The sequence below is a fragment of the Plutella xylostella genome, chromosome 6 (genome assembly GCF_932276165.1).
Source record: "Plutella xylostella chromosome 6, ilPluXylo3.1, whole genome shotgun sequence".
Lineage (NCBI taxonomy): Eukaryota > Metazoa > Arthropoda > Insecta > Lepidoptera > Plutellidae > Plutella > Plutella xylostella.
Genome location: NC_063986.1, coordinates 9,885,927 through 9,911,269, shown reverse-complemented (window position 1 = coordinate 9,911,269; position 25,343 = coordinate 9,885,927). Strand labels below are relative to the sequence as shown.

Genomic DNA, 25,343 nt, shown 5'->3' with positions numbered 1-25,343 from the left:
TCCAGTTGTTTTGCTTTTATTTAACTAGTGCCCTTTCCAATAGTACCATCATAGGTAGGCAATTAATAACCAATTCTATTTTGATATTTCTATTCACTAGTAAAACTACTACCTATCAAAAAACCACTTAGGTAGGTTATTGTCAAAATAGTGCTTGACACCTGTCAAAATAGTGCTTGACACCTGTCAAAATAGTGCTTGACACCTGTCTAAATAGTGCTGACACCTGTCAAAATAGTGCTGACACATGTCAAAATAGTGCTGACACCTGTCTAAATAGTGCTGACACCTGTCAAAATAGTGCTGACACATGTCAAAATAGTGCTGACACCTGTCAAAATAGTGCTGACACATGTCAAAATAGTGCTGACACCTGTCAAAATAGTGCTGATACCTGCATGGAAGTAATAATACAACAGGAATGCGCACTCACCAAAATGATGCAAACAAAAATAGACCTAACGAATTCACCTTAAGATTTATATTTGAAGTGAAAGAGGCCGCGAGCCGATAGAGAGGGTTACGACAGAGCCCTTCCTCTCTTTCTAACAATTGCCAGGATTTAGTTGTGTAAACTTTAGTAGATGTTTTACGAAGAGAGCTATGCAAAAAAAATATTAAATTAACTCATAGACTACTGTATATCATATCATTTTCAAAAACAAATTTATAATAAATGATTATAAACATGTAATTTTAATGAAATATTTGGTATTTGTATGAATAATAATTTCATAAAAAAATATTGGTAGTTTTTCTAAATACTTTACGACAAGACCGAAGTTGTCAAGATGACGGATGACGTTTATACTGTTGTGAGAGACGTTATGGTTAGGGTGACCATTCATTCGTACTTTTGAAGCACTTTCCATTAATTAGGACCTGTTTCATTCAACTTTTTGTTTTATTTTATACCTAAGTATCATTAGGTATTATTGTGGCTGTTTTCTTAAAGGCTGGTAAAGAGTTATGAGCTGTTGATTTTTTTGGTGATAGATATGAGTATTATAAGATAATTTATCAAGCTTAAAACCGGCGGAAGCACTTAGGTTGAGATATTTTTTTCGAAATCTTACGATTTTCATCAACTAGACTATGTAAACGGAACACCCACAGAGTAAACACGTTTTAGGTACATAGTTGCGTTTAATGTTAACCTGTTTTGACACTTTCTTGTCAACACTACACCCAACTTAATTTTATTTATTTAAAATTATATTTTCCCAAATTTCAGCTTTCCTTCCAATGAAGAAACATAGCAAAGGTGGTTCCAAGTAATTCCCACAAGTTTTCATCATTTTAAACCCGATGATAAATCCCGATTCATCGCAAGTGTTTATTATCGTTACAGTCAAACTATAAAGTCCTGACAATAAAGAGTGCGATTTTGCTAAGACTTTTTATAATGATAAAAAGTCTTAGCAAAATCGCACTCTTTATTGTGACAATGGTCAGTTATTTACTTACCTGTACATCGAATTGTTCGAATAATAGGTGACTTTGAGACCATCGACACCTATTCGCGACATGATAGATTAGAAGTGATGTCTCATGAATTACCTAAAATTATGGTCACCAAAAATAGTAAGAGATGGAGGGCTCCGTGCTGACTATCTCTGTCGGCTCGTTTTTTTGGTGCAGTGCGCATTCCTGTTGTATTATTACTTCCATGGATACCTGTCAATGCTTGACTACTGTCAAAATAGTGGCATTGTCAGAATAGTGACACCTGGCAAAATAGTGCTATTCACATATGGTCCCTTTTGCAAAAAGTCTGATTCGTGCATTGTTTTGGGAACTCTCTTACAGAAAGAGCTCGATATTCTACGGAGTAATATATGGACAGGGATTCGAACCCAGCACCTTGTAACAACAGTTAGTTTTGAGATTTTATAAGAAGCCTGCTATAATATGTGCTTTCTTAAAATTAAAAAAAACTAAAGGACCACAGGATGCAGGAAGAAGGGTAGGCTAGAATAAAACCGCAAACGTATGTTAAAGTTAGGTAGTGTATTTCCCTATGTGAGTGTGGGGCGCGGTCAGGGCGCGGGCGCGTCGTCATACGGTGTCGAGCGCGGCGAGCCTCGCGGCGCAGGCGTCGGGCAGGCGCGCGGGGCGGGCGCGGGGCGGCGGGCGCGGCGGCGGCGGCGGGCGGCGCGGGCGGCGTCGGCGGCGCCGCAGCCAGGCCGCCGCCCCGCCCGCCGCCGCCGCGCCGCCCCCGCTCAGCCACCACCACGCCCAGCCCCACTCCGCGGTGATCTCGCTGATGCCGGCGCCTATACACACGCAGGTTATCGACTTGGCTGGAGCGATGGATGCTGCCGTCATGGCGTAGCGTTTGATTGTCTCTCTAGGTAGCATTCGGCAGGACTCTACCGCTGCCTGCGTCGTACGGTGTGTCATATACAATTTTTTCTCTATGGTCATAGCTACATTTCTTGCCGAATTCTACCTTGATCTAACTCTAACGAAGTGAGTGGTCAGTTAGTAGGTATTACCTAAGTAGTGGGGTTTTAATCCTTTCGAAACAGGCTAACTACTTACTCGTTTCTCAAAACATTATTTCCAAAAACACCAGTTCCCAAAACACCTGTTTCCCAAAACATAATTTTCCCATACCTGATTAATCTTTTTTGTTAAATCTTTGACATCATGCTAACTACTAAGTACAGATAGAGAGACATTCAAAGGCTTTGCCTTGTCTTCATTGCTAGAAGTATCGACATACACATCCTTGTTGTTTCCTAATTTTTCAATTCTAAAATAGGGTTTTAGTAACACAAAGTTATACAGGTAGGTAACTTTAACAACTGATTCTAAGTTACCCACATTAATAACTTTGAGTTATTAACATACTGTGTACCTGATATGCTCATTTGACAGGCAGGAGATAGGTCAGTTATTTTCGGGTTGGTAATTTCCAATTTACCTTAATTATTAACTAACTATGTCAATGCGTTTTAACTTCATAAAATTAATTGAGCATATCTGATTTACAGAATTACCCAGACATTTATTTCCCCAGCCAAATTGTTTTCACAATAGCCAAGTTTTAAGAACCCCTGTGCAATAACGGATTGATTTAAAAATTAAAACGCTCACTATTGGAATGTACAAAATCAACTTGTATTGCACAGAGGTCTCTTAAAACCTAATTCTAGGTAGTAGGTACTTACACATTCACTTTTTACAGTCCACACTGGTTTTAGCTTTATTTTTAATGTTTTGTTTTATTTTTGTTTAAGAGCATGCCACATTCAGATAACATCAGGTTATAACGGAGGAAGCAGTGATAAAGTGGAAGCGACAGTATGAAAATCAGTCACAGACAAGAACAACAGGTAAGACTGATCTTATTGTTATGAACCATGGTAACACATAAGTAGATTCTAATTTCTTAGTGAGAGATATCAGTGTGGATACGTAATGAGAAACTTGTTCTTGTCGTGTGAATGTAGATAGTGTGATTAAAGCTAAACTGATGTGTTTTATCAATTAATAAATAGCTTTAACCACATTGGAGTAAAAGCATAAGGTAGAGTTGGTAGAATGCAGAATCAGCATGCATGATTTGCAACAAAAGCTTAGCAGTAGTGTTGACCAAAAATAAGTAGGTAGGTAGTTAGGTAGATAATAAGAAATATGATAGAGCACGTCATGTTTTAACACAGTTTCCGGCAACATATTTTTGATCAAATTACTTATTTCATTAATTTTAGTAAGTATGTACAAGTTTCGGGGATATATTTTTGGGGTATCCCAGTCAGCAGTCAATTCCTTGAACAGCTAGGTCTAGCACCGGCGACGGAAGCACGTGACATGAGATGCAGAAGCGGGGAGGAAGCTATCGGGTGCCGGGCGAGGCGGGCGGGGAGGGGGTAGGGAGGGTGGGTGCTATATAAGACTCACGTGTGCAGGCGCCCGGTCAGTGCGGGGCGGTCAGCACAAGCGAGAGGACGATGAGCGAGAGGCGCGCCGCGGCCCGCGCCGTCGCCGCCGCGCCTGCGCCACACACCGCGTCACGCGCCGCTCGGGTACCTACCACGCTTCTCATATCCGACATCTTTGATTTTCTTTCGCAGTAACACATTTGGAATCAAGCCACATGCGGCTTTAGGTCGGATAATTCAACATGTCAATACTTAAAAGAAGCATACTATTACATGCATAAATCCGTTCAGGCTTTTTAAATATTCCAAAGTGCGTTAGACTGTAAACAGTGGTTTATGCCAATTGAATAGGATATGAGAAAGCGCGGTATCCCGAGCTCGATAGTGCGATGACTCAATGCAAGCTTCGTCCCATTGGAATTCTAATTATTTATAATATAGGTAATCAGTCTAATGCAAGTAATACAAATTTTGGAAAAGCAGTAAGGAGGTTATTGCCAATAGATTTGGGAGTCATACAATGAGCAACATTCTTATCATACAAATAACTGAGTCATCACAATATAAAAGAAGAAGAAAATAAATTAAAAATAGTTTAAGTTTTAGTAAGATTACGCTATTTAGTTGAATGAAAAGAATGATTTAGATGGAACATTTATACATAAATAGAATTAGAAAAATGGAGCTTCGTATATTAAAATAAAATGCAACAGTTTTGCAACATAGTCCATATATTCTGCTAAGTCATCAACAGTTAATACCTATATTCGTTAGACTTTGAAACTACCTCCCTAATTTAATTACATAGTAAATACATAGATATATCCTTGAGACAAAGATTGCATTGAACCATCAATAAAGTACTGAGAAGTTAAGAAATACAGTGAAAACTTAGTTCACGTTAAAAGAGTTGTTAGATTAACAATACTACAGTGTCTTATAATAAATACAATATTTCACAACAATAGTAGATAATACGAGTATAAAAGCAGGAGTAAGCAGCAGCGTAAGTGTTAAATGTAAGCTTTTGTAGCAAATTAGTCATTAATATACAAAAGAGAAGAAGCATATTACATTGAATTAAAGATTTAATAGTGCCCGATAAAATAGTTAGGGGCTAACCAAACTTGGCGCCCAAACTAGGGTCAGTTGGCGCCCGACATGGGACAACTGTGTTAGGAAAATAGCTGCTTCTACAATTAACATAACTTTTGCCTGTTTAAAAACTTTATCTATAAACTTTGTATATATTATTAAACATCACGACAATTACCTACCCAATTCTCTAAAAAGTCGTCAAAATATTATATGATTATGTAAGTATTCATCTAGTCAGGCAAAAGTTAAGTTTCTGTAATAACTATGTAAAGAAAATACAGATACTGCTTACTCCGTTGAATAGTAATTATAGTTCGAGCTACATATTTCATTTTTTATTTTAATATTTTATTATAATAATTATATTTTAACCCCTACGATGCAACAACATACGTGGTAGGTAATTTACAAACTCAATAGTGAAATACGTGTGTGCAGTGCCAATTTTTATAAAACTGTGTTATGTCATATTTAGTGGAGATCATTCAATTTATTAACAATACCAGTTAGAGTAATTTGCATTATGTATATAGCATTGAAACGAAAACCCTGAAATAAGTGTTGTTTAATTTATTTGTACTAATTGGTAAAATTTTGCTTGTCTATATTCTAAATCTTGTTGCATGTAAGTGTATTCTAACGTTGTTGGATAGGTACATTCTATTTTCTTTATGAGTATCTAAATATGGCATGCATTAAATATTGTAAAAGTTGGATTGTTTTGTCTCTACCATACCAAACTATTAGAAGAAGGACTTATACGTAACGGCAGATTAGATACTGATATTCAGAAATTAGAACACACCACTCCGATATTATTTATTTGTGGATGGTCATATCTGAACGAATGGCATGTAAGGCTGAAAAGTTGTATAAAACCTTGGTGCCTTTAAGCCAATTAAAATAATTATAATGTAAGAATACCGCCAAACCGTCCGCCCAGACACAACCTCGTAGTGCTCAAGTGTAGGTAAGTAGAGTAAAGGTGATACTAACAGTGCTTGGGCCGCTCTTGCGTTGCGCCGGCGCAGTGCGCGAGCGCGGAGCAGGCGGCGGCGGGGGGGAGGCAGGCCCCCGCGCACGCCGCCATGTTGGGCGGACACGCGCCCGCTTCCGGCACTGTGACTTCCGTCCACACCGCGCGCCATCCCGCCGCGCCTACTGACTTGTCCGCTATTATAAATCTGTGAGGAAGTGTTATTATTTATTGTACTTATTAAGGATATTTCATTTCGTAGGTACCTAAAATGTTACCAGTTAGTTACTATCCTGTTTATGTCATTTAATTAATGCCAACCTCTTGTCAAATGTCCGATTAGAATGTCGTGCTTTGTGTAAATCGATATTTTACGAAACGGATTATGTGTGAATAGGACCAATTTAGAAACCGTCTTTATGTGAATAGGACCTAATGTTTTTAGTTGGCTTTATAAGATTGTCAATTATTTTATACGCCCTCAAAACGGTAAAATATACTAGATTTTTATGGTAACTTACGATAATCGTATAGAGTTGGAGGAGGAGAGGTACTGCCAGCGGTCGGCGGGCGCCTTCTCGCCGCACAGCTCGAGCGGCGGGCCGGGGCTCTCGTACCACAGCCTGAGCACCGCCGCCGGGCAGCCGCGCTCTGGGGGTGGGAGGGGTTGGATGTCGATGAATATTGGATTCAAATTCAAAATTCAAATTCAAATGGTTTAAAATTCAAATTCAAATGGTTTAATCGACGTAAAATTTTACAATTATTTGTCGATAGTCATCTACCACCATTTCACAAAGGCCCCGTCATTGAGAAGGAAAGAAATGGCGAAAGAAACTCCTCGAGCATCTTTTCAACTTTTTCCTTATAATCTATTACAATTTTTACTTATATCTAGTACCTACAATTTTACTTAAGTACCTATATCCATTTCATTTTTTCAATAGCCTTAGCTGAGGTGGACAACCACGCATTTTTGTCGTTTGATTTATTATTAAACAAGCTAAGGTGGGAGGTGTTGCATGTTCATAAATATTGAATTTATTAAAGAGGTATTGGAGTTGCACTGGATGGACATAGACGTATTGCGTCACTCGCGGGTGTATAAACAATTTTTCAGCTTTGGAAAAATTATGTAAATTTTCCGAGCGTTGCTGTGTGTGCCAATCTCGACTCCTACGTCTGGTTACTCACAACGTCTACCAATTACATGATAGCTAGACTGAGCGGTTGAGCGCTACCTATTTGCGATAATAATATTTTTTACTCAAATCAGAGCTCTGGAAAAGCGCTACCCGCGTACCAGCGACAAGCGCTATAGGTTAGAAAAACGCAGTGGATAACCATGTTAGATTCAGCAGCGGCTTTGTGGTCGATTATTGGCGGATCATAATGATAATGCACAGACGACTGACATACCTTCTTAAGTTAAATTAACCAAATTTCACCACTTACCAGTGAGATGCCCCTCCACGGCAAAGTGTTCGAAGTTGAGCAATAATCGTTTCCCGGGCCTCGCAGTCACGAACCAGTTGCACACCCGGGACGCGGCGCCCCTTGACGGGGGCTCGTAGGAAAGAGGGAAGCGGGGGGAGGTTATGACCCCCCACTCCGCGCCGGACATGTTGCCGCCGCAGTCGCCGAATATGGACTTGGCTGGCTGAGGAGCGGAGAGGAGATAAGTTAGCAATTTTCGGATTTCAGGCCATGCCCAGGATGCCATGCCATGCTAATGTTGAGAGCCACGAAATGTATGGAACAACATCGCTTGACCACCTTAGCACACCGTCGTCACCATACATTATAATACTAATGGATACCGTAGCTGGTGACGCTGCTCTGCTCTGTTGAGGCATGGCAGGGCAACGTCTGATACGGAATGGTCACTTTTCATGCTAACACTGGTCGTTCGCCTTGTGGAAATACTTTTGTATTATTGAAAGACAAAAATCAAGGTGTGCCTCTCAAAAAAAAAACAAAAACACCACCAACCTCAAACACATATCTGGCTTTAAACCCCGAAGCCACATTCTCCGAATCCGTGTGCAGGGCTATCCTTAGCCCCAGGGCTCCGCGCGGCGACTGCAGCGGGCCGGGCGTGGCGAGCCCGCACCAGCGCCCCAGCGGCACCCGGGAGCCCTCGCGCCCCGTCCACCACGCTTCCACCCAGTCCTCGCTGCAGGTGGCGCCGCTGGAAGGTTATGAGGAAATAGATGTAGGTTCCTTAATCGAGAGAGAGCCGAGTAACCAGTCTGCACTGCAGGTTGCATCAATAGAAGGTTATAAGGAAATCGCTTTAGACTGTATCAACAGAGCCATAATGAAGAGACCTGGCGTTTTGGGCAAGGTTTACGTCGTTAATGAGGTACTTATTTGGAACGCTAGATGATGATGCATCTATGAAGCTATAGCCATATCGGACACTTTTAGTAATGTGACTCCAGAAATATTCAGAAGATTGCAAGATAAATTCCTTTTATTGATGCTGATATTAAACCAGCAAGTGAATACAACCTTTGCAACTGTTATAAATAATCCCTAACTCACCCATAAAGTCCAGCAGTCGCATTCCACGCGTCAGCCCTCACTTTGAAGTGATCAAACACGACCGTGACCTGTTCATTGGGCGTCGCCTCCAGAGTGTACGTGCAGTTCATGTACGAGGGGTAGTTAGAGGGGTAGCGGGGGGAGTTGAACTCGCCGCGTTTCTTCGCCTCGGAGCGGTACGTGAACGAGCATTCGCCAGTCGGTGCCGCTGTGCCTGGGACCCGGTATTCTGGAATATTTTTGGGTTTGTGGGTTAGAGGTTGGATGTCTGTTGTGAAAGCTACCTGTATAGGTATTCTCGGAACATACATATCTTGCTAAGGATTACAAACGATATTATGCCTGAAACAGCGGTTCTGATGGTTATGATGACAAAAGTCACTAACTTTATTAATCACTACCGCATACTAAAGTAATGGGTGTGGAACGAAAAACTGCGCAAAAGCGTCTGGTAAAGTCTGCATGGAAAGAACTTCTGCACATAATCATAATAACCATATGCCTTGAGATCAGTTCGTTGCAGAATAGCCTGTGATTCACCTCCTGCTAGACCAAACACATACCAGTCTCAAAAGTATATTTCGCCTTGAACCCCCGTCCCTGCAGTTCGCCCGAGCTGAACACCATGACGAGGCGGGGTCCGTCAGAGATGAGCGGGGGCGGGAAGGCGGGCGGGCCGGCGGCGCCCTCCCCGCACAGCTCCGCGTCATGCTTGTCGTAAGAGTCTGTGGCCTCTTGGCCGCGGAGGTAGACCTTCAGGTAGCCGTCCGGGCAGTTTGTGCTGGAAGGTTTGTTGTGAGAATTAGAGGCTGGTTTGCCAGAAACGTAGTAGCTAAAAATGTATTTTTGTAAAAAATGCTTATCTAATTCGGATCTCGTGAGTTATCAATTAGGTAATCCAAAATGGAGCTGAAAAGGGTATGCTGTATGCGGGTTACTTACTCAGGTTTCGGTTTGTCTCCTTTCGGTATAGAAAAATTCTGGAACTCTAATCGCACCCTTTCTAAATTTTGTGAGTCTTGCATGCCATATATAAAATATCTGCAAAAAACAATAACGAATGTTATTAGAGGCACGTCTAACGTATGTATAATGTATTATAATATATATATTTTTTTGGTATAACTTACCTACAAACAACTTTTTGTATATAGAGGAATGGATAATTTGGATGGTACACGAAGCCCGTGGACTCCTTTTTACTGAGGATCTTCTGGTCGCACTCGGAACCTCGGATGTGCTCGGCGTCGTGTTTGCTTATAAAATCTGGAAATTCACATGAAAATACTTAGCTAATATTGATTTATTAATCTCGTCTACAGGTTTACCAGAAACTGGAAGATAAATTGACTGACTCGCCAGACAAGAAGATGTTGGGATGACCTGGATAGAATACTTAGTTGTAGGATTTAAGGTGTCACTACGCAGGATCATGGAGCATCTAAGATAAAATGTTCGGCTAGCAGTTAGCAACAATTCCCATTCACTTATCTAAAAACACACTGACCTAACTTAACAAAACTCTCGGAGAACTCGAAGATGCCCTTGAAGCCGCGGTTCTGCGTGTTGGCCGCGCGCGGCAGTGAGAAGAACGTGACCAGCAGCCGCTCGTCGCTGGAGTACAGCACCAGGTTGCGCTGCTGCCCGCAGTACGTGCCGATCACGGCCGACGTGTTGTCCGGCCCGTCGTACACGCGCACCCAGTCGAACGGGCAACTGGAAGGGGAACAACAGGACTTAGGCGGCGTTCTTATTGGCAGCGATCGTACGATGGCGCGATGCCTTCTCGTCAAGTGCGATAAGTTCAAACATTGTATGAATATGACTTTTGGCTCGCACAATAACTTGAAATGAGACACTCTGAAGATACTTATATGCATTCACACATCGTCCAAAGGGGCAAAGGGTATAGGATTCGTCTTGCAGAAGCAGACAAATGTTGTTGGTGGAAAAAATTAGGGGAGTATTTAACCGGTTTATAGGTCACTATAAGATAAACTGTTCCGTAGTGACTTTAATTACCTTGGGTAAGGAAATCCGAAACAGTTTGTGTAATAGATTCACGTTAAACTTAGTAAACACAGACCGAACTCTTGTCTGTTGACGTCGTCTTATCCGATTAATTTTGGTCCCAAATATCGGAAACTTTGGCAGAGGCCTTTGAAACTTTAGTCGTAACATGTGTTTGATGGTTTGATGTATCTGATGTACGGCCGTAAATCTGTCTTGTGCCTATTTGCAGAAATATATTCTCAATTTATACCCATGTACAAAGTATCTATGGACATCTCTATAAGTAGGTATATGTATAGGTACAGCTCCTAAAATACTACCTTCAGTTACCTTGAATCTTGAATTTTTTAAGTTGGTATTTTGCCATAATGCCCATTTAGTACTCTGCCATATTGCCCTTACTTAGGATAGTTACCTTCCGGAATGTTAAAAATAATTGGCATAGCCGATTTCGGAAAGAAGTCTGTAACTTAATAGAAAACTGTCCCCGTAATGATCTATACATATAACACCATCGCTAGCACCACAAACTTACTGCGGCCCGCCGAAAAACAGGTCGAAATCTCGGAACTCCAGTCGGATCCTCTGCCCCGGTTGCCCGACGAACTGGTAGTTGCACGTGACGTCCTTGGGGTAGATGCCGGGGTACGTGGGCGAGAGCAGCAGCCCCGTCTTGCGCTTGCTCGCCTCGATCAGGAACGAGCACATGGTGTTCGGGATGGGGGTGCCCACTTCGAATTCCGCTGGAAATTAAGGTTGGGTAGTTAGCTATATGGTTACGGTATTCGTTGGAAATTTTAAACTAAATGGTGGTTTCTTCTTCTTCATCGTGTTGTGCATGCATGCATCAGACGCATTGCAGATGCAGATGTAGGCTGCGATTATATATAGGTGGAGGAAGGTCCATGTCAGACTCTTATGGGGCTCCTTGGGAGAGGCATTATTATTTCTATCTACCTATATGCCAGTACTGAGCACCTGTAAAACTTATGGATGCAATAAATGATTGAGTATTGCAATACCCAATACTCATGAGTGTGGAAGATTTCGAAGGTGAAGAAGGCCGCAGCTAGTTGCAGAATCTGCAGATTAGTGTTTATGATACCACTCCACCCCTTTAACCACTATAAACTATAACGACACCACTTCAGTGTCAACAACACCGACAGTTCAGCTATTTCAGTAGTTCCTAAAGTAAAGTCCAGGTTTGAGTGTTTGATCCAACTTGCCGAGTGTTTGCTCATCCTAATTAGACCAACAGGCTCACTGAGTGCCACTGAGGCTCGCAGTTGTTAAATAAAACACAAAGGACTTAAACGCCCGGTCCAGCAAGTGCTTAAAGTGAAGTTTGTTTATTTCTCACTTTTCGTAGCCAAGTGCGAAACAGCTAAAGTGCTATTATGCAGATTTTGATGTCTCTTTGGTTGCAAAGTTGTTGAGGCTTCGTATTTGTAGATAGCTATACTCACGAAGATTATTTTTCCTTCTGCTGCCGGTACCCGTAGAAAAACGTCACTTTATCGCCATAAATACGGCGCTGTGATTGGTGTAACGCTATTGATACGGGTTTATCGACGTCGATAACGAAACTGTCCAGCGGTAGCTGTCCATTTAGACACCTACTTATAGGGGACCAAGATTTTTTCGTCTTTTTCATACCTACAGCTCTTTATCAACATACTCACAAGAATTAATGAACTCATAGGAGCCGGTGAAGAGCGTGGGCGGCGTGTAGTTGTTGTCGGTAAAGAAGGAGAGCGCCACGGCGCGGTGCAGCGACACGCGGCGGCGGGGCGGGATGGGCCCGCAGTAGCGCCCGCCGAACGCCGAGTTCACCAGCTCGCCCGCCTCCAGCGACGCCATCTCCGAGTAGATGTCCATGTACTCGTGCATGCATCTGGAAGGTTAAGCTTGTTATAGGCTGAACAACTTTTGTTTTAGGACTTTTGTTACTTCAAAAGTCATGTGACGATCAAACATTTTAGGAGGGTAAGGTAAATCTAAGTCATAACTAGTCATAAGGCCTCGCTTCGCTCGGCTCTCCATGGTTTGTGGTATTATGGTTTCAATTTTTTTGCCTTGCCTCCTGTGCTCGGCTCTCCAGTTTTAATAATAATAAGTGGGGACATCTCACACACGGCCACCCGACCCCAAGCTAGGCAGAACCTGTGTTATGGGTGTCGGACAGCTGATACATCTACATAAATACATAGATAGATAGATACTAAATATAAATATCAACACCCAAGACCCGAGTACAAATATCTGTCTTAAAACAAATATCTGCCCCAGCCGGGAATCGAACCCGGGACCTTCGGCATAGCAGTCAGGGCCACTAACCACTTCGCCATTCGACCGTTAAATAGGCAGTTGGTGGTTAAAATAATTAACTTTCTTTAGCTTAATTAGCTTCGCTCGGCTCTTTCCTTCGTCTTGGAATGATGGTTTCGGTTGTTTTTAATTTTCGTTAGTTCCAGTATTTACGGGACACGTTTGCCTCACAAAACTCTCAAAAACAGAACCATAATTTTATCTTTTCTTTTTAATAAATTCTCCCGAAAAGAAAAGCGATAACGCAGCAATCTGTTAATTTGCCGGAAAAAGAATTCTGGAAAAGATTTCCTGGTAGAAATTACAGATTATTCCAGATTTATTCGTCTCCTACCTAGGATCTCGAGGCCTAAATGTCATAAATCAACATGAAAAGAAAGTTAGCCAAGTCAAGGTCCCCAGAAAGTTTGACCCAATTCTGGTGTGGAATATCACAATAAGGGCAAAGGGAAGAAAAACATGTTTGTCTTTTAGTCTAAGTTATTATTACTAAGGCAATATACAGGATGGAAGCAGTGATTGATTTAAAGTCAATGTGCCAAATAGAAAATTATTTGATTTCATATCTCACATTTTCAGAAGGTATGTCAGATTTATTTATTTGCCCCATTACGTATTACTTCCATGACTTGCCCTCAGCTCGATCACTGATAGGATCATAAAATCCTGTGTAGGACCTACAATAGTTTCAAACAGAAAGGGGTAGAAAGGATAGAACAGATAGGTTGTACTCACGTTGGAAGCTCCCCCACGGCTGCGCCACTGAAAGAAAAGGAAAACACTATTAGCCACGGCCTATAAATCAGTGTTTGGTTTCATAGCCATCGGAATAATCGGTTATTGTATGCAGAAAGTTGGGGTCGCGGGTCGGACCAGCGCGGCGGATAAATGATCTTGTTTATCAAGATTTATCGAGTTAGTGTTTCTTGTTGCTTAGAAATAGGCCCATTACATAGTCTGTTTATGTTGTGAAGCGCCGTTGGGTAGATTCGTTGGTAATATTATTACCTCCGCGTGCCTCGGCCTTTATCTACATAAATACTTTCTTGCACTTCCTCTTGATCGTCTCTTCGCTTGTAGATTTCTAAATCTCTTAAAGTTGAAAATTACGCGTATTTGATCAAACTTATTATAATCACCCCTAGAATGTTTGTCCAAGCTGGCATTTTTTTTAAATAGCCATGTTCGTGTCTCATTGCTGGGCAAAGGCTGGCATTAAGAAACCGATAAACCTTGCATTTTATTTTGATGATGCCTTTTAAATTTTAATCTTAGCTTATTTTGATTTCATAGCTTTACCGTGAAATGATCAGGACCAAAAGCCCAATTAAGCTTCATTTTAGCAAATGCATCACGAATGACTAATGCTATATCAGGGAGACACGTGGGAGATTCCTATGTCCAAGGACACCTAAGTGAATGATAAATGCCCTCTGGCGGCTCTGGTTGTTGCAACACCCTGTAGTATCTACATGGTGTTGGACTCACTCTGGCGGCTTCCCTCGCAGGTCGAAGGTGCGGAAGGAGACGAGCGCGCGCTGCCCCGGAGCGGCCAGGAACGTGTAGAGGCACTGGCGGGACTGGTTGTTGGGGTTCACCAGCTCCGGCGCGTGGAAGGTGCCGTTGGTGGCGCCGCCGCGACTCACGAACGTGCGGTCGCACTCTAGAAGAGAAGAAGTCAGTTAGTTTTGTGCAGTTGCCCACTTACCCGACAACTCTCAGCACAAGCTTGCATCTTATGGGGTCCACCAATCTTCACTAGGACAGCATGGTGGAAATTCTTGCATAGGCATTCGCCCTTCAATCTATGGATTGAAATGCAAACCAACGTGTTCTCAACTGTAAGTACTTATTACCTACAACGTCCGGCGCACCCCGAGACAGTCAAGTTGATTTCTGATCCTGATTGGGGCATTTTAGCGTTACTTAGGTACGTTTTATATTACGGACAGAATATATTTATTCGTTATTTGCAATTAAAATAAAGTTATAACTGTTGATGGTGTAAATGCGAACTCATTTCCTAAAGGCATTCATATCGAACTTTTACTCGTAGTGAACTCTATTCTACGTAAAAATCTTTAAACTTCTTAATCGTCAAGTTTGCTCGGCCATTACTGGTTATTAAAACATCCACTTATACTGAAATATTAATGAACATCGCAAGTAGTGTGGCTTCTTTCAAACTTTGCTCTACATAGTTACCTACCTACACTCAGAGTTAGAGACTAGAGTTAAGGTGCAAATAGCCTGTGGTCGTCCGCAGGCTATAAGAAATTGCAGCGCAGACGACTCACAAAATCTCTACTGATTTACACTCGCGAGCAATAAAAAAGTTCCAGTTATATGTAACTAGTTTTATGACGCCGTCTGCGGAACTATTCAGTTCTGTTAATATAAAAAAAAACATTTGGTGCGTGGCACTTTTTCATTGCTCGTGAACAACTGTTATTACTACTATTTAGTTGAACTTGTCCACGAAACACGACATACATCTTTTATGTCGCTGACTGCAAAATGAATCACAAAGAAATACAAATTATAAACCACTAGATAACCGCTGTCTTTTGTCGTTCACCAGCGCCACCAATTTGCACCTTTTAGCGTAGCCCGTCTGACCTCGCGCTGCCATTTAGATAAACGATCTTCAGCAGCATTAAACTTTAAAATGAGATTAAATTACTTTTTATTTAATTTTGCATGTATGCATGTTGATTATAATTAAACTAACAATATACTTTGTTACATTGTTTAGTTACTATATAAATTAATTGGATCCCGAATCGTTGGGAGGAGCTCGCACAAGTAAGGCCAGAATGGCGTTCCGCAGTCCGGAAAGGTCTAGAGAACTACGAAGAGACCCGACTTAAAGACCTGGAAGCGAAACGACAAATTCGAAAATCTCGCCCAAAGCCCTCCTATACGTATACATACAACGACTCCGGTCAACTATTCTGCGCCCAATGTGACCGGGTGTTTAAAAACAAGTTCGGATTCTCCAGCCACATCAGAGCACATGCGAGAAGATAGACAGGGTCGCTGTCGTCGGATACGACGAGGAGGCCATCATCAAATTAATTATTCATAGAGCGTCAAAACTTCTGTACAATTTCTGGGAAGGCACTGACTCCTGACATACAGGTGCTCCTAGTTTAGGAGTCAGGGCGTCACCATTTAAGTTAAGTTTTTATTGCACAATAAAATTATGTTTATGTTTATGTTTGTTTATGTTTATTGAGGAACAGACCTAGTCACCTTGAGACAAATCAATATCTATATTTATTTATTAGATAGGTATGCATGGATACCTATATAGTTATGTCTGTATAGTATTGTTTCTTTATTCACAGATTTTATTACTGTGAGATGAGATAAAGAAATAAGACGATGGCAATCTTTACCGTGTATCGTATCGTAATTTTACTATTGACATTTTATACATATGTCTATAGGAGAATACATATCTGAACTGCTCGCTCGGCACAAAAACAGCGTTACTCTACCTACTACTAGGCCATAATATAGGCTCATTCATGTTATTTATCACGATAATGGGTGCCGAGTAGTAGTAGAGTTAGTATCAGACATATTCAATCGTCTGTATAAAATATTTCTTTTAAATACCATAATACATATAAGGTACCTATATGTAGCGCGTCACTGCATCTGGGTTCGCTCCAAAGGCCAGAGATATCTAGTTTCTTGTGAGTAGTATTTAATCGGAGACACTCAGACGTTCAAAGGGACGGATGCTTCCGCTCTACTGAGTAAATGACATAGGAAAAACGTTGCATCGTCACATATTCACACATATTATATGCAAGTGCTTACACATACACACACAGGAAACTTGAAAGAAAACCGCGCCGGAAAATCTCTTTGAGAGGTTTTAGAGACATATAGATGAAAATAGGTTTATGGATGTTGGTCAGAACTTGGTTGGTGCTGCAATAAAATTCTGGATGGCTACTCTAAGTAATGTTGCGTGCAAAGTGTAACAACACTAAAAGAAACAAGTGCCAAAACCACAAAAAGTTTTTTTAGGGTAACAAAATAAGGTTGTATTTCTGATACTGACGAGGTTATGTATTTTTATTCTTCATTGATACACGAGTTTAAGTCTAACATCTTTTACCCATTGCGAAATTGGCGTTGTCGCACTCTATTTATATATTTTTTTATTAAATACTTAAACTTATTATGATAATCTTTTGAAATAATCAGACTAATTATTAAACTCCTACAACACATTTCTATAGGTGTTTACAAATAACAACCACCATCTAGCGAACCAATTCATTCCAGGGTCTTGACCCAATTGCCCATTAGCGATCATGTTTCAGTGCAGCCAACCTGACGATACATCCAGCTGGTTACCGGATTTCTGGGAATCCAGAACGTTACCGCTTCAAACGTTTAGGCCCTAAGCTTTTAGAACCAAGACTTTTGCCTTTGAGATGTTATTTTCAGAGTTATGAGCACGCTTTGATATTCAGCACCAAAGGAATTTCTTACATTCCATCCGCTTCTATTAAGCTGGCGAAGAAGCACAAGTGAGCTTTGAAAGGCTACTTTAAAGTTTATTTTATATGAGAACTCTTAGTATCTTGCTTTAGAAGTATAGTAACAACTCAAACTCTTTTTGTAAATTTTGTTTATCAAAGGTTTTACATGATAAATATACGTGCTAGTACTTTTTTTTGTAAGTACCTACACAAGATTTGTAAAAAGTCTCTTCTTTGACTAACGGTATTATCTTTGAAAAATTCATGAAAAGACTTGCAATGATTTTAATCCTATTTTATAAAATGTAGCCTTAATTTTGCTTTAACGAGGACATTCACAGGGTGGCCACAGTTCACACCGCAGCTCTGCTATATACAGGTTAGAAAAAGGGCCATTAAAACTTCGCCGGCGCTGTAGCTCGCTTCCGAGCTTTCGCTAGGTATATAATACCTATACCTATAGTAAGTATACAGTATACACACACCCCGCGGTTAACTCTGCTAATAACTTCATTACATGAGATTTCTTGCTGGATTTATAAAATATTTATTCCACAGACTAAGCAAATATTATCATATTGGTGTCGGTTTCATTCTAATACTAGTGTAGCTGTTCTGCGTCTATATTAGATTTATAATCAAAATTATTTAGTGCCAGTGTTAAAATAGAAAACGGTGCATGCCATGAAACTAAAATTGTAAAAATAAAATATAAATCCACTTCTGGGGTTCTACTGGTACTGCCAAAACCACAAAACAATATTTGACGTCAAAACAAGAGACAATATAAAAACGGGTGAATGGTTCCATTGTGCCAGGGTTGCTCTTTACCTTTCCAATCGTATTATTTTTACTGCTCAAATATCCATATCTATACCGTATCGCGCCGTCCCTGCGTCCATTTCCACAGAATTCAATTTAAAAATGCATACCCATTTTCGATATTTGACACATAAAAACAAACACAACATTATAAATAACAGTTAACATTCATGTGCTGTTTTGGATATCCGGTGCATTATCGGTGCTTTCAATCATAATAACACAGGTATTTTATGAAGGGTTGCGCGGGATGTGGAGTTGAAAGAGGGACACAAAGAGGATAGAGACAAGAAGAAAATGTGCATCGCCAATGCAACATCTCAAAAACTTTTTACCTAGACTGTTAAAAAACCGGCCAGAAATCTGCTATACTTATACAATTTATGTACTTATGTATGTAATTAGCTCGTAATTAGTCATATTTTCTATTCTCTGTGGGGGTGCACGATGCACGTGGCAGGAATCGAATGGAACCGTTGTGCATATGGAGATATTTTTACGTCGATTAAAAAACATTTGTATTTGAATTCATAATTTCAGACGGTTGTCAGAGGACTTTATTCATCTGACAACCTATATTCAGTTTTTGTAACAGGCACTTAGAAAATTTGAGTAATCAACCACAGTCACAATTAGCAAGCGACCGCGACTTTTCATACATTTTGTATAGATGTGCCGCACACGTTTATCCATTGGCGGTCACTAGCCACAGCATGAAAATGTATAAGAAGTCACGGTCGCTTGCCACCAGTGGCTGTGGTCGGTGGTCCGTTTGCGGCGAGCCTAATGTAGTGGAGTAACTACCACCGAACATTAGCAATTAACAATCCGTAAGAAGCGTCGTCGCTCGCTCATCAAACGTAACTTGTCAGATCTGACAGAAGTTTGACGGGCGAGCGACGCTGCTTATGGATTGTTGATTGCTAATGTGTCGGTGGTGGTACGATAGTATGAGATGTTGCATTGGCGATAGAGATAGGTGTAGAAGAGAAAGAGAAGAAGCACGTACTTGGAAGCTTAGTGGGCGGGGCATCGGCGAGGGCGGCGCCCGCGGGCTGCGGGGGCTCGGCCGCGGTCACTGCGCAGAAACAACAGCGTTAGAGCCAGGCCAGAAGTGCCCAAGCTTTTAGGGCAAAAGACCCAAAAAACATATTCAAGATACCAAAAAGTTTTTTTTTACAAAACCATAAATAGAACTTGCAAGAATAATGTTTAAGTTAAATAAAGTATGAAATACCTACCTAACCTTTTCAATCATAAGAAATATGCATGAAATGGGGTGCATGAAAGGACGGCCATGAGTGACGTATCAACTGTACCTTAAATACCTCCGGACACCCTGAGCGGTCAGGGACTGAGAGCTAGGCTGACGGGCTTTTATATAATTATCCTTTCACCATGATGACCAACGCTAGTCCAGCTATTCCCATATTGATGTCGCTACATAAGTAGACGAAGATGAAGTTTCAACTGCACTACAATATTATACATGTGTGTTGTTGAAAAAGTTACAAATACCTACCGATCCACTGAACGGATCGGGGTGGTAAATGTGGTGGTGCGGTGAGCGAGGTAAAAAAAATGAAATTGACCACTCGAATTTCACGAGTGGACATTTTATGCAACTTCATTGGTCGATATTTACCTCGCACACCTCTGTGAACTCGCCCTGCTCTGATGTACAAATATACAGATTTTATTACAAAGATACTGTGGACAGGCTATATTTGATAAATGTTAATAATAAATAAAAATGAAAAAGTTATTGAAAATAAAAGAATATTCAAGTGATAGAGGCTATCCAAGTTGCTTTAGATGTTAAGGAGTAACTTAATAGGTTTTACCTTATATTAAGTCGCTACTTAATTCTGCATTTATAAAACGGGAGAAAACCTTAAGTTTTCATAAGTACGAAACTAGATACCCAGCACCCAACTCGAGTGAAGTGAAGTTGCAAGAATTTGAGAATACTTAGAGAAGATGGCTCGAACTTGCTCCGGCCGAACTTCTAACAAGCTTGAGAAAGACAGGTGACTGTAAATAATAAATATCCGTACCACTTCCCCTTTAAAGGAATTTAATCATTTTTATAAGGTTTTGATAACTTGCGCTTCAAAGGCGCTTAAATTGGAATCTCATTAACTTTCAGTGTCCTGGACATCATCGTGATATAGCCGGAAAACAAATAGATTCTTAAACAGTGAAATGAATGAACGGAGCTAGATACTTCTATATACTTTGTTTTATAAAAAACCAGCTAAGTAGCTTCCAATTCAACTTGTAGCTAAGTAAAGAAATATAATCCCCGAGGCAAAAATTCTATATTTAACATGAAAAGAGGTACAACTTTGATCTTTGTCCGTCCATTAGTTGCCCATCCGCCGCCGACTCGCAACAAATGTCAAACGACGAAGTTCACTATACAAGGGAGCCACTGGGAGCAACTCACAAATGTTTGCGAAAGTTGGCAAATATTTGGCGAACTTCTTGAATGTTCTCGGATGGCCGCCCGGCTCGGGGGACCGAATGTCCGACACAAATGAATTGTTTCCAGCAAAGTTTTTGAAAGGTTTATATACCTACTGTTGTTTTCGTGATGGATGACTATTTATTTATTGGAGTATAAATGGGTCTGTTATTTAAATGACTAGGGAATAATTTTCAACTACCTAGTTATTAATGAGTTCAAAACATACTTTTTTCAGCCCTTGGGTATGCCTGAAAGTTTTAATAGGCCTGTCTGTATTGGGATGAAGTAAAGCTCCACTAAGCTGGACGTTCTAGCGGGCTGCATGATATTGCACGATACGTTTTACTGTGTATGATCTGCATTTGATAAATTACACTTTTATACTTAGGGTTATTCATAAATTCATTGTATTCATATAAATAATTAAATTGCAAATTGAAATGTACTAGATGTTGCGCCACAAGTATTATATGCTATAGTAGTTTGCAATAGAAACCAGCAATCATGTAAACAAATATGGCGGACTGACATTGACAGCGTATTGTTTATGCCCATAGTGATGTTATAGTGTTCTAATTAGATTAAATATATAAGCCATAGACTATAAAATAAAACTGATTATATATAAATAAAGTGTTTATTAAAACAAATTTAAATCTTCGTCTTCGTCATCATCACTATCAGAAGTCGCCGGTGACCGTAATTATAAATGGAACCACTGTGTCATCGCTTGCCGTGTCTAAAATGCCGTCGAGCTTTTTCATTACTTCCTTTTTTTGTTTTGGTTAATTATATTAAGCTCTTGAAAAAAAAAATTTATTGTATTCAAATAATATTAAATTAAAATAATTTATTGAATTAAAAATAAAAGATAACTTCAGATTACGAACAACACTAACTTTTCAATGACTTATAGAGTTCGATGAGTAAAAAACTAAGATGACAGCTTGTCAAATACTTCGAAATTTTTACGTTGCAAATGTTTTAACAAATTTAACTTATAAATACAAGTTAAATCGTGTTGAAGATAATGTGAAAACAATGGTGCGTTCGTTGAAATCAGACTATGTTCATAATTGATCGTCAAATGTATGTGATTACGGAGTAATCGTGACAATTTGGTTTGTTTACATGATTGCTGGTTTCTATTGCAAACTACTATACGTCTGGCTACGCCGCGCCGTAGCTGCTACGACGCATGGCTACGACAATGCTACGCCGTAGTGCCTACAACACGGCGCTACGAAGGTCTAAGAATCATTTTTGTTGTGTTGTGGGCGGATTCAACAACAAGTTGTAGAAAGAACTGGACAATCAAACTCCTGAAAATATTTAATTTGATATTTAGAATAGAACACTCACACGTAGACACTTCTTGTAGATCTCCAATCTACAAAATAGGTCATAGTGTAATGCGCGAGATTATTGTTTCAAATATCCCTGGATAGGGTATTACAGTCCTAACTAATACTACAGATTATCAGTGAAAACCTACGCTGAAACATATACAGATTACTCTCCAGCTTTACACCGCGTTGTAGGAAACACGCACTTCACAAACATCAAAGCCTCCGTCCCTTCCGCCGCGCGAAACAAAACGAACAAAAACTCAACCCCATTAAAATTTCTAAGCCCACAGCGTTAGCTGAATAAGTACCTACAACTCACACAAGTCGAACATGTCCGGGAAACGCCGTCCGGGACAACGGACCGGACCACTCCGGGAAACCGCACGCGAGACACAACTGACTAAAAGTTTGTGTTGTTAAAAATTACACCACTGCTCAAGTTAAAGTCGAGATTTACAGAATCGCCGAACTTTGTATATATTTTTTACTTTGTATGTAAATATGTAAGTACGGCGTCAAAAAATGTGTTTCTAGACTAAAATTTCGAGCTTTTATAAATGAGAATGCTTATAATATTTTACTTATCGAATGTCCATTGTTTAACCCATTCGGTAAGTATAAATATGTATATAAAAGGTAAACATTTATTTTCCTTTCCGGAGATGAAATTTGCATGTCAATATTGAATTTATTCGATTGATTGTAGCAAGTTATTATTTGTTGAATGATCTTCTGCATTGCAAATGTGTTTGTACTTAATAATCGCAGCTGAGAGGATAAAAATAAAATAAGTGATCAAAGGCTCTCCTTGTATAAAGCAAATCCGGAAACCAAATACCTTATTATTATTATTGAATTTATCTAAGAAGCCGGGATATAGAAACATGTGGGATTTCCTTCGGTTTTAAAGGAAATACAATCCGTACTAGCTACAAAGTGAGTTTCAGAACTTGTTAAAGATTTTTCTTTGATATCAAAGCGATAGTTTTGTTCACCAATCCAGATATACTTATTTATTACTACCATACATATAGTATGTATTATTTAACCCCAAACCAATCCGTTGAAAAGGCCACAAATAATAATAAGAACATAGGTAGATTCGTTTGATAGAAACTATTAAAAAGTATAACAAAGAAAAACCGGAAGTTTCTGAAACAGTCATCACATCGGACAAAGGCGTCGCCTCATCAATCACCAGAGCAATGACTCCTCCAGGCCACAGCCACCTGCGACCGCTGGTACTCATTAAGAGGTAAATACAACTTTATTTTCAGGTATAAAGGTGCCATTTACTTTCAAAGAAAGGCCCCCAATTAAGGAGTTTTGTTAAGGCAGCACTTAAAAAGTTTGATCGAAAACAATTGGAAGTTTATAAAAAGCACATAAAACTGAGAGAAAAAGTTTAAGTATAGCTTTGACCAGTAAGAGCAGCTACAAAAACTTATCCTGTAAGTGAAAATTAGGGTATTCAAAATTATTTTTGCTTTTAAGGTATACTGATTTTCTCATGAAATAGATTCTAGCGAAAATGTATATGAAATATTTGGATTTTTCGTTATGGGTCACATATTTTTGTCCAGTGGTTCTGTCCCACGCTACGTTTGCAGCTCGCCAATGACGTTAACACAGATGTATTCAATTTCGGAATAGTTGATCGTTTATCCCCATCGAATGAGACATCAATCACCTAGAACCATTAGACATGTCGTGTCGGGTGGACCCGCATCAAACTGCTCCATCTGTGACGTCACCTCCGAGGCAATAACTCGGCAATTACCCGGCAGGGGCGCCACCGTGCATCTCCAATATCCGGTTGTTACAATCAAGATGGCTGCACTTCCGGCGACGCGCCGAGCGATGTGTGCCGGATGCCGGTGGGTGTACCGACATGAATTTTGCCGGTTCTGCCATTGTTTGCTGTCGACATTTACATGTTCGCAGCGAATATTGATTGTCCGCAAACACTCATAAATGTGGGGGAACTTCCGTTGTTGTTGCGAGAGCAAACCTGGCTACGGTTTGATAAGGGCTTTTGAATTCAACAGTAAGGACGCCATTGTTGTGTATGCGATATATCAGAGTACCTATAGATTGCACAGAATTGTGTAAATATAAACATAGTTAATACAGTAACAATGGTTATCATGAATATTTAGTTCCAACTCCAATTCGATCATCATTTTTATACGCGCATATATTAAATATACCTACTAAAAGACACTAAGGAAAAACGAAACTACACAAAAATATTAAAATAGAAATGCCAACTTATGCAAAACTACCCCATCAAGTCAAACTGCAGCCTGCAGACACAATCGCGGGCTGCAGCTCTCCACCAATCAGCTGTTAAATTGATCCCAATTGGATTGAAACGTGAAGAAAATAATTGCACCGCGCTTCGGGAGCCGGCGTGAAGCCGCTCTAATGATCACGGGGGTTACTCCCGATTCACGACTACATCGCTTACCACTGCGGCATATTAGGTTGTGTTGCAACGAGATAGAGTCGATCAAAATGTTTGCGCGAAGCTTCCCGGGGTGCAGGTTTCGGTTCGAGATATACGTATCTCTCTAGGGGCGTACGAGATGATGCCACTTGACCGACTAGCGCTGCTCGAACTACTCTTGACCGAATTAAGCCACAGAACACACTCGGAGGTCTCCCAGTTTTCGCCGCGATTGTCTTGCGAAAGTTTCGAGATTACGTACACTCCGTGTCGCATCGGTGGACTTGCTTCTTATTCATAGAAAAGTTACAACATAGTTTCTGATGTTGAACTGCTGTGCGTTTCTATCTTTTGCTTATTTATGTTGTTTGTCGTCGAGACAAATACGAGAAATTAACATAAGTCGTTTTAAAGGTTTCTTTGGACGTTACCACCATGACACACCATACTCCATTGAAGAAGACCATGGAAATATGTATTAGTATACCCTGGTGGTACATAGGTAGATAACTTCTAACCGAGCAAATGTAGATATACTCGTACTAAGTAAGATTTAAATATGTATAAAAACAACGTGACCGCATATGAATTCAAAAAAACCTCAGTGGCAGCGGTTGAGGGTAAAAGAAATGTCCATTTCGGAAAACCGAAATAGGTCGACACATTTGTACCACAGCTCATTAATATTATTTCTCTCGAACGCTCAAATACATAATATACATATAAGGATTGGATTTTATATGTGCAGGTCACTTCGTCGTATGGTTCATCTTCATGAAGCTTTATTTTGTTGATATTATACACTTTTATACATTATTAAACCCACAAACAACTATTTATTTATACTATTATATTTTATAAAATAGGTTCAACCATTCAAAAATTATGCGACT

The 25,343-nt window shown here is 40.1% G+C and overlaps 1 protein-coding gene across 4 annotated transcripts in view; it reads right to left on the bottom strand.

Moving 5' to 3' along the window:
- Positions 1 to 1,991: 1,991 nt before the first annotated feature.
- Positions 1,992 to 25,343, bottom strand: part of LOC105394326 (tolloid-like protein 2) — a 68,216-nt gene continuing 44,864 nt past the window's right edge. For 2 of the 4 annotated variants that reach the window (XM_038120182.2, XM_048621674.1), the window contains 14 exons: positions 14,344 to 14,518; positions 13,591 to 13,617; positions 12,210 to 12,421; positions 11,060 to 11,267; positions 10,019 to 10,227; positions 9,642 to 9,777; positions 9,454 to 9,552; positions 9,075 to 9,292; positions 8,512 to 8,740; positions 7,957 to 8,155; positions 7,420 to 7,624; positions 6,486 to 6,615; positions 5,985 to 6,172; positions 1,992 to 2,276 (listed from right to left, as the gene is read on the bottom strand). In XM_038120182.2, coding sequence (XP_037976110.2) covers positions 2,059 to 2,276; positions 5,985 to 6,172; positions 6,486 to 6,615; positions 7,420 to 7,624; positions 7,957 to 8,155; positions 8,512 to 8,740; positions 9,075 to 9,292; positions 9,454 to 9,552; positions 9,642 to 9,777; positions 10,019 to 10,227; positions 11,060 to 11,267; positions 12,210 to 12,421; positions 13,591 to 13,617; positions 14,344 to 14,518 — 2,453 coding nt within the window. In that variant the 3' untranslated portion in view covers positions 1,992 to 2,058. Of the gene's footprint in view, positions 2,277 to 3,909; positions 4,003 to 5,984; positions 6,173 to 6,485; positions 6,616 to 7,419; positions 7,625 to 7,956; positions 8,156 to 8,511; positions 8,741 to 9,074; positions 9,293 to 9,453; positions 9,553 to 9,641; positions 9,778 to 10,018; positions 10,228 to 11,059; positions 11,268 to 12,209; positions 12,422 to 13,590; positions 13,618 to 14,343; positions 14,519 to 19,191; positions 19,261 to 25,343 lie in introns of all 4 variants that reach the window. The other 2 variants (XM_038120183.2, XM_038120181.2) reach the window with 2 other exon arrangements.